At 52.8% G+C, this 10,123-nt stretch overlaps 1 protein-coding gene across 1 annotated transcript; it reads right to left on the bottom strand.

Annotated features, from left to right (window-relative positions):
• Nucleotides 1–6,384: 6,384 nt before the first annotated feature.
• On the bottom strand, nucleotides 6,385–7,499 carry LOC142005033 (olfactory receptor 12D1-like). Its single transcript, XM_074982710.1, has one exon. The coding sequence runs from the start codon at nucleotides 7,497–7,499 to the stop codon at nucleotides 6,558–6,560; it is 942 nt and encodes a 313-aa protein (XP_074838811.1). The 3' UTR covers nucleotides 6,385–6,557.
• Between the last annotated feature and the right edge of the window lie 2,624 nt (nucleotides 7,500–10,123).

Genomic DNA, 10,123 nt, shown 5'->3' with positions numbered 1-10,123 from the left:
GAACTCAGGAGCTCTGACTCCCAGTTCCACCTGCTCTAACCATTACACCCCACTGCCCTGCCGGAGCTGGGAACAGACCCCAGGAGCCCGTGCTCCCAGACCTCAAGCCCCTCACTGTTGGTCCCAAGTTAAATAAAGGGTTTTTTTTTCTCTTTTTTTTGGAAAACTTTTTTGGTTTCTGTAAATGATAGAAAACAAGGGAGAAAAGACGGTTGCAATAATAAACACCTGAAAGAATCCAGTGAGTTTCCCTGTGTTCCTCCTTGTTTGCTTGAAATGTGGGTGCAGGGAATGGGGTGTGTGTGTAGGGGGCTGTGGTTGGGGGTGGGAGTGGTGAAGTCACAGCAGGGTTTTGGTGTGGAGAGCTCAGACCGGGGTGGAGGGCTCAGGCAGAAGGTTTGATGTGTGGTGGGGGTCCAGCCAGAGGATGGGGGTGGCAGAGCAGGGGTGGTAGGTGAGGAGGTTGGGCGCTCTCAGGGGGTTTACCAGGGGCAGCCACAGTGGAGCTGGTCCATGGGTGGGTCCGGGCTGAGCTGCTCGGCCCTGGCATCTCCTCAGGTGGTGGTGTCCAAGCTGTGGCTCCTGATACCAGTGTCTCTGGGGAGGAGGGCTGGGCCCAGCTGGTACCTATAGCCCCAGCCTCAGCTCCTGGAGGGGAGGCGCCTTTTCACCGTCCGGGGAGGCTGGGCTCCTTGGTGAGGTGTGGGGGGCAGGCCATGGTGCTGGGCACCGCCCTGGGGTGAACCAGGCTCAGCTCAACTCTGCCCCAGTTTTGGGCTGGGGGCCCATGGGGGCCAGGACTCAGCTGCAGGGATGGGTCCCTCCCTGGGGTGAGCCGGGAGCCAGGTCCCAGCTCCGGGGTCCAGCCATAGCTTCAGGGCTGGGGGGCAGCTGCAGGGGGGGAGGGTGCGTCGAAGGGATTCAGCTGGCCACGGGCACTGAGCCTGGCCCCAGGGCGAGATGTGGGAGGTCAGCCCCAGTCTCTGCTCTGGGGTTGGGGAGCAGTGGGGGCACGGCCTGGGTGACAGCCTGGCCCTACTATGAGCTGGGGGAGGGCTAGTAGGAGGTTCCAGCTCTGAGGGGAGCCAGTGTAGCTCCAGGGGGTGTTGTGGGTGCGAGGGCCCCATCCTGGGATGAGCCGGGGGGCTCAGCTCCAGCTGTGAATGCCCTGGCCCTATTTCAGTGTGCGTGGGCCAGTCTCAGCATCGGAGTGGACAGGGGGGCTGTTAGGGTTGGGTCTGGGATGCAGCCTGATTGGGGCAGAGGGGCAGAGATCCTGTGCCAGGCCCAGGAAGAGCTTAGGGGGCTGCCCGTGGGGCACAGAGGGGAGGAACTACTTCTCCTGCTCTCTCTGCAGAGCGGCTGGTCCCTGCACTCGCTGCCCCAGTGCTGAGTCTGACGTGTCTCATTCCTCTTCTCGGTGGCCCTCCCTTCCCCGGTGTGGGAGACCCGGGGATTCCAGGCACTTCCCACTGTCCAGGCACGGCCAAGCCCTGACCTTAGTTTAAGGCAGGGTCAGAGGAAGCTGCAGGCCAAGTTGTGTGGTCGTTGCTCTTCCAGTTTTAGAGGAGTGCTTGAACAGACAGACAGACAGACAGACTCTGGGATGTGAATTTTCTGGGTGATTATAGGGGCTCTTTTGCATACTTGGCTTCATCTAATTCTTAACTCCCACCCCCCACCGCCCCTCTCCTCTCTGATTTGCTCGCCTTGATTATCTTTTTCTGATTTGTCCTCCTTGATTCCTGGTTTTGGTTCTCTGTGCCTTAAATATTGAGTCTGTTCTGGTCTGGCTCTGGTCTGAAGAAGTGGGTCTGTCCCACGAAAGCTCACCTAATAAACTATTTTGTGAGCCTTTAAAGTGCTACTTTACTGCTTTTTTGCTATAAAATACGGAGTGCCAGCCCCCTTTTAATATTGTCCCTCTGTCTGCGAGCGACCCTCCCTCACTGCATCCACTCATTCCTTAGGGCTGTTTTGCAATACAGCAGCTGGTTTCCCGTCACTCATCCTCTGCTGCCCTCTGCTGCCTGTTGCTGATTCATTTCACAGTCACAGTCAGTTACTTGATAATTTATTAGGTGATGAGCTTTCGTGGGACAGACCCGCTTCTTCAGACCATCCTTAGCCAGACCAGAACAGACTCAACATTTAAGGCACAGAGAACCAAAAACAGTAATCAAGGAGGACAAATCAGAAAAAAATGATCAAGGTGAGCAAACCAGAGAGTAGAGGGGTATGGGCAGGGGGATGGTCAAGAATTAGATTAAGCCAAGTTTGTAAACAAGCCCCTATCCCATCCCAGTTCAAACCACATGTTAATGTGCGGAATTTGAATATAAAAGACAGCTCGGCTGTCTCCCTTTCAATAGTGGTGCAAAATTTTTTTTTCAGTAACACGCAAACTCTTAAGTCATTAACAGAATGGCCCATTCCTTTAAAATGTTGAGTAACCAGTTTGCGGATCTGGAGTGTTTTTATGTCTGTTTTGTGCCCATTAACTCTTTGTCTAAAGCTGCGTCTACACATGCACGCTACTTCGAAGTAGCGGCACCAACTTCGAAATAGCGCCCGTCGCGTCTACACGCGTCGGGCGCTATTTCGAAGTTAACTTCGACGTTAGGCGGTGAGATGTCGAAGTCGCTAACCTCATGAGGGGATCGGAATAGCGCCCTACTTCGACGTTCAACGTCGAAGTAGGGACCGTGTAGACGATCCGCGTCCCGCAACGTCAAAATTGACGGGTCCTCCATGGCGTCCATCAGCTGGGGGGTTGAGAGATGCTCTCTCTCCAGCCCCTGCGGGGCTCTATGGTCACCGTGGGCAGCAGCCCTTAGCCCAGGGCTTCTGGCTGCTTCTGCGGCAGCTGGGGATCTATGCTGCAGGCACAGGGTCTGCAACCAGTTGTCAGTTCTGTGTATCTTGTGTTGTTTAGTGCAACTGTGTCTGGGAGGGGCCCTTTAAGGGAGCGGCTGGCTGTTGAGTCCGCCCTGTGACCCTGTCTGCAGCTGTGCCTGGCATCCCTATTTCGATGTGTGCTACTTTGACGTGTAGACGTTCCCTCGCTGCGCCTATTTCGATGTTGGGCTGAGCAACGTCGAAGTTGAACATCGACGTTGCCGGCCCTGGAGGACGTGTAGACGTTATTCATCGAAATAGACTATTTCGATGTTGGCTGCACGTGTAGACGTAGCCTAAGGGAGTTAGAAGTCTATCCAACGTACAAAGCATTTGGGCATTGTTGGCACATGATGGCAAATATGACGTTAGCTGAGGAACAAGAGAAAGTGCCCATGATTCTGTGAGTAACCCGGTTAGGTCCAGTGATGGTATTTCCAGAATAGATATGTGGACAAAGCTGGCAGCAGGCTTTGTTGTATGGAAAAGTTCCAGGACTGGTGTTCCTGGGGTATAGACTGTGGCTGTTGGTGAGAATCCTCATAAGGTTGGGAGGTGCCTGTACAAGAGAACAGGCCTATCACCCAGGGCCTTCTGGAGTGTGGCATCCTGATTAAGGATAGGTTGTAGGTCTTTAATAATTCGCTGCAGTGGTTTGAGTTGGGGGCTGTAGGTGATGACCAGTGGTGTTCTGTTCTTGGCTGTGTTGGGCCTATCTTGGAGCAGCTGGTCTCTGGGTATTTGTCTGGCCCTGCTGTTTGTTTTTTATTTGTCCTGGTGGGTACCACACCAGTGGGTATCACTTTCCAGATCCTGAGCAATGGCGGGAACGTGCTCGGCAGGTTATGGGGGTTTGGCCGACCAGGCCCTCGTGGGTGTCGTCGGTGTTTGTGCTGTGCAGCCGCGCCCGGGGAGATTGCTCTGAAACGGCGCCCGCGTGTGGAGATAAAAGAGTTCCTTGGAACAGCGCTGGCTGGGTGATGCGTCTCTTTGCCCAGCGACAAGATCAGAACCAGGTGAAAAATCGCTCAGGAGGTGCAGCAATGTGGCTGTTTTGTGTGGGGTTTGGAAAGTGCCAAGATCTCTCAGAAGCACCTGAAATTGCTCTGCTGGGCCTCTGTGCGCAGGACAAGGAGCAACGGGCTGAACCTGCAGCCTGGGAGGCTTAGGTCGGACATTAGGAAAAACTTCCCACCTGCCCGGGTGGTTAAACACTGGAATAAATTGCCCAGGGGCTGTGGAATCTCCATCCCTGGGGTTATTCCAGAGCAGGTTGGACACACCCCTGCCAGGGACAGTCTGGAATGGTGCCTGGGCCTGCTGTGAGCACAGGGGTCGCACTCGATGACCTCTCGAGGTCCCTTCCAGTTTCGTTGTTCTGTGATTCAGTGAGTCGGACACTGTGATTGTGAGTCCGCACTGCCCGGCTCAGGCCAGCTGGCGCGTGTGTGCGGCACAGACTGCAGAGCTGTAACACTGCGGTTTGGGCACAGACGCTCAGGCTGGAGCCTTGCTCCAAACTCCCAGCCAGGGCTTTTTCCCACAACGCAGTCTGTGAGCCCCCGTGATGTGCAAGGTCAGGTCGATTCCCGCGGTCAGACCCACAAAAGTTGTAGAGGAGCTGACGGGTTCTCACCTGCGCTTCGGTGCCTGTGCCTTAGACGTGGCAACGTGGTTTCCTCCTCAGTGCAAAGGCGCCGAGGGAGTTTTCAGTCATGGCCGTGACTTCCTTTCCCACGGCCCAGGGAGCCGGAATGTGAGGAGGCTCCTGATTCCCTCAGGCGCTGAAGACACGGGCAGGTGTCGAGATGGAGCAGGTCCCGCTTTTCCCTCAGCCATGTGCGGAATACATTTTGTTAGGTGCACTAGGAAGGTGCAGATGTGCACCACCTATGGAAAGCCCTGCGGCTGGCTGCAGGCACTCTGCTCAGCAGTGAGTGGCACTGGAATCCCTCCCAGGTGGCCGCCCAGGGGCCCAGCTCACAGGGAACGTGGGCGCCAGACACAGTTCTCCATTGGAGTCCAACCTGGGGCATTGGAAGCGATAGCAGCCTGTGTCTGTGCCTGTCTAGAAAGAAGCCTGGGAGGGGTGAAAGCAGAGACTTAGGCCCATCTCACCCTGCGGCTCTGGCGCTAACTGCTTTGGCCTTTCACAGGTCTAGATGGACGCAATTCTCAGGAGAACCGATGGGAATTAGCTGCCAATATTTCAATGGGATTTTAGGCTCCTTTGACTATCCCAGCCTGGAGCGATGTCAGGGCCCAGCAGCTCCGATTCTGGACCAAGATGTCTGGGCCCCAGCTCCCAGCCATTGCCCCCAGAAAGCCATGTGGTGTGACTGCCTCTCCGGGGAGGTGCCATGGCACAGAGCTCTGCCAGGGAAGCAAGACTGGGGCTCAGAAGGGCTGGGTAATTACCCTGTCCCGGCGTGACCAGGGGCAAGTCATTTCCCCTCTGCTGGGCAGACGGGCCCCCACCCCAGCAGAGCCCAACTAAGGGGGTTTGGACTTGTGGGCCGGGCCCCAAACTTCCAGAATAGCAGGGGAGTGGCCCAGGGTCCCTGGGCCTGGACTAGGGTTACCATGTACAAAAGAGGCCCCCGGAACGGGCGCGTGTCTGTCTCAGTGTCTGCCCACGGGCGGGGCGTGAGTGTGTTAAGGCAGAGCCGGGACACTCACAGACACTCACACGGACACACTCCTTCCCCGGGGGGGCGGGGGGCTCTTTTTTAAAGGGCAAAATATGGTAACGCCCCCCCCCCCGCGGTTCCTGTGCCAGCCGGCTCAGTGGGTGTGGGAGTCCCTACAAGCATCGAATCAGCCCAGCCAGCTTTTACGTTCCCTTTGTCAAGAGCCTGGGGAAGGGAATCAGACGAGAGTGGAGAGAAGGTGCGATGGGCTCAGGGGTCCCCAGGCTCTGCACCCCGTCCGCAGGCAGGAGTGACTCTCACTCGGCAGGAGAACAGCAGGTTTATTAGCCCACAGGACACAGCGTCGTACAGAGGAGTCAGTGCAGCCGGCAGGGACAGCCAGTCCCATCCATGTTGGGGAGAGGAGGCCCCGAGGGGCCCCCGGAGCCGGGGCCTGGCCCCCTCCTTTGTCTCTGTTTCTCCCTGCCCAGACTCACAGCTTCCAACTCCCAATTCAACCCCCTCAGGCTCCACCTCCCCCTTTGTCTGCAGCCAGAGGTGTCACCTGGTCGCCACGGTTACCCTCAGCAGGAGCCCCCAGCCCTCGTGAGCCGCCTCCCCACACATACCCCCACGACGTCACAGAAGGTGAGACCAGGTGGACAAGGGTCCCACAAAGCGCTTGAGGATTTTTTTTCAGCTTCTCCCTTGGAAATTCAGGTCCTTGACAGGCCATTGCCTTGTCCCTACACTGTCTTCCCACCCCCAATGTCCCCTCCGGCCTCTTCTCCACACCCAGCGGGCAATGGCCCCTGCACAGCGCTGAGTCTCTGGTGCACAGAGGTTCCTGCATGAATCTCTCTTGCAACCCAGGTGCAAAGATGAAATGGTCCCTCAGCTGGGCATCCTGGTGCCCAGAGACAAGTGGCACCATCCCGAGAGGAGCTACTGCCCAGTGATGTCTGCCTGTTTTCCCAGCCCCCACAGCCCTCCTCATGGCCAGAGGCAGAAGCAAAATCTTCCCTTTCCTCACACCCCATCCAGGAAGAACCTTCGGTGCAGGATTTTCCTCAGAGCCGCCTGCACCTCCTTGTTCCGCAGGGTGTAGATGACGGGGTTCAGGGCGGGAGTGACCACGCTGTAGAGGAGAACGATCACCATGTCCCACTGGGGGGATTCCCCGGAGGACGGGGGCGCGTAGGTGAAGATGGCAGCTCCATAGAAGAGCGACACCACGGTGAGGTGGGAGGCGCAGGTGGAGAAGGCCTTTCTCCGGCTTTCCCGCGACTGCACCTTCAGGACCAGGAAGGAGATGATGTAGAGGTAGGAGAGCAGTGTGAGCACACAGGGAATGACCACGATGCCCCCCGTGATTATGTTGAGCAGGGTCAGGTTGAGGCGGGTGCTGTCACAGGCCAGGCTCAGCAGGGGCTTGATGTCACAGAAGAAGTGGTGGATATTTTTGTGGCCACGGAAGTGCAGCAGGGAGGTCATAATCGTGTGCATCAGGGCGTGCAGGAAGCCGGTGGCCCAGGTAGACACTGCCAGGAGCAGGCAGGCCCGTGGGCTCATGACCAGCCTGTATCGCAGTGGGTTGCAGATGGCCACGTAGCGGTCATAGGCCATGACGGCCAGCAGCACGGCCTCGCTGCTGCCCAGGAAGTGGAAGAAGTGGAGCTGGGCCAGGCAGCCGGCCAAGGAGATGGTCTGACGCTCTGAGAAGAAGCCAGACAGCATCTTGGGCACCGTGACCGTGCAGTAGCAGAAGTCCAGGCAGGAGAGATTCCCGAGGAAAAAGTACATGGGGGTGTGGAGCCGGGGCTCGGCCAGCACCATGGCCACCATGGCCCCGTTGCCCAGAAGGGTGGCCACGTAGAGCAGCAGGAAGAGCGTGAATAGAAAGTCCTCCATCCCCTGGAGGTCAGTCAGGCCCGTGAGGATGAATTCACTCACCTCCGTCTGGTTCTCCATCGCTGTGGGAGCTGGGGAGGAATGAGGCGTTAAAGGAGCCGGATGAAGCAGAGGTTTTCAGTGGGCCGTAGGTGCTAAAACTAATGACAAATGGATATTGACCCCTCTTTACAATTCTGGCCAGTGTGGTAGCATTTCTATGAGCCAGGTTCATCCCTGGGTATCACGGCTGTGAGCTCCCTGCATGTGCATGTTTGATCATCTCCACATTGCAGACGGCTGAATGGAGATCTATCTATCTATCTATCTATCCCCATACACTGTATCTATCTATCTATCTATCTATCTATCTATCTATCCCCATACACTGTATCTATCTATCTATCTATCTATCTATCCCCATACACTGTATCTATCTATCTATCCATCTATCCCCATACACTGTATCTATCTATCTATCTATCTATCCCCATACACTGTATCTATCTATCTATCCCCATACACTGTATCTATCTATCTATCCATCTATCCCCATACACTGTATCTATCTATCTATCCCCATACACTGTATCTACCTTTCCCCATACACTATATCTATCTATCTATCTATCTATCCCCATACACTGTATCTATCTACCTATCCCTATACACTGTATCTATCTATCTATCCCCATACACTGTATCTATCTATCCATCTATCTATCCCCATACACTGTATCTATCTATCTATCCCCATACACTGTATCTATCTATCCCCATACACTGTATCTATCTATCCATCTATCTATCCCCATACACTGTATCTATCTATCTATCCATTTATCCCCATACACTGTATCTATCTATCTATCCCCATACACTGTATCTATCTACCTATCCCTATACACTGTATCTATCTATATATCCCCATACACTGTATCTATCTATCCATCTATCTATCCCCATACACTGTATCTATCTATCTATCCCCATACACTGTATCTATCTATCTATCCATCTATCCCCATACACTGTATCTATCTATCTATCCATCTATCCCCATACACTGTATCTATCTATCTATCCCCATACACTGTATCTATCTATCCCCATACACTGCATCTATCTATCCCCATACACTGTATCTATCTATCTATCCATCTATCCCCATACACTGTATCTATCTATCTATCCCCATACACTGTATCTATCTATCCCCATACACTGTATCTATCTATCTATCCCCATACACTGCATCTATCTATCCATCTATCTATCCCCATACACTGTATCTATTTATCTATCCATCTGAAATCCAGAACATCTATGGTGGCATTCTCTGAAATGCTTCCAGTTCCACGCACAGGGCCAGATAGACAGGCAGAACTTCAGAGTCTCAATGCGTGGATGAGACGATGGTGTAGGGAAGAGGGGTTTAGATTTATTAGGAACTGGGGACACTTTTGGGGTAGGGGGAGCCTATACAGAAATGATGGGCTCCACCTAAATCAAGGTGGATCCAGACTGCTGGCATTAAACATTAAAAAGGTCGTAGAGCAGTTTTTAAACTAAGAGGTGGGGGAAAGCCGATTAGTGCAGGGGAGCACCTGGATCGGACGGAGACTTCTCTTACACGAGGCTCCATAGATAGGGATTCCCTAGAAGTTAGTCAGATAGGGAACGTGGGAAATAATATATGGGCAAGATCAGATGTGAAACAATCGCATATAAAAAAATCCAACGCGTCTGTGAAAGGCGGACATATAAATAGTGGTAGTTTTTTAACGTGCTTTTACACAAATGCTAGGAGTCTGTCAAATAAGATGGGTGAACTGGAGTACCTCATATCAAAGGAGGAAGTTGACATAATAGGTATCACAGAAACATGGTGGAATGAGGACAATCGGTGGGACACTATCATACCGGGATATAAATTATATCAGAAAGACAGAACAGGTCGTGCGGGTGGCGGAGTGGTACTATATGTGAAGGATAATATAGAATCAAATGAAGCAAAAATCCTAAAGGAATCAAAATGTTCCATAGAATCATTATGGATAACAATTCATTCCTCTAATATGAATATGGCATTACGAATATATTACCGACCACCTAACCAGGACAGTGATAGTGATGCTGAAATGTTAAGGGAGATTAGAGAGGCTATCAAAATAAAAAACGCAGTAATAATAGGAGATTTCAATTATCCCCATATTGATTGGGCGCATGTCACCTCAGGACGGGATTCAGAGATTAAATTTCTTGATGCCTTAAATGACTGCTTCTTGGAGCAGCTAGTACAGGAACCCACAAGGGGAGAGTCAATTCTCGATCTAGTCTTGACTGGAACGCAGGATCTGGTCCAAGAGGTAACTGTTACTGGACCGCTTGGAAATAGTGACCACAATATAATAACTTTTAATATTCCTGTGTTGGGAAGAACACCGCAGTGGTCAAACACTCTGGCATTTAATTTCAAAAAGGGGAATTACACTAAAATGAGGAAGCTAGTTAAACAGAAACTAAAAGGTAGAGTAATTAAACTAAAATCCCTGGAAGCTGCATGGAAACTGTTTAAAGACACCATACTAGAGGCCCAACTTAAATGTATACCCCAAATAAAAAAACACAGTAAGAGACCTAACAAAGAACCACCATGGCTAAACAGCCATGTTAAAAAGGCAGTGAGAGAGAAAAGGGCAGCT

The sequence above is a fragment of the Carettochelys insculpta genome, chromosome 32 (assembly GCF_033958435.1).
Source record: "Carettochelys insculpta isolate YL-2023 chromosome 32, ASM3395843v1, whole genome shotgun sequence".
Taxonomy (NCBI): Eukaryota; Metazoa; Chordata; order Testudines; family Carettochelyidae; genus Carettochelys; species Carettochelys insculpta.
Note: the sequence above shows the minus strand (reverse complement) of the source record. Positions and strands in the feature narration are given on the sequence as shown.

What these genes read in the sequence shown, in the direction of transcription:
- LOC142005033 (XM_074982710.1), bottom strand. Translation starts at nt 7,499, where the DNA reads ATGGAGAACCAGACGGAGGTGAGTGAATTCATCCTCACGGGCCTGACT.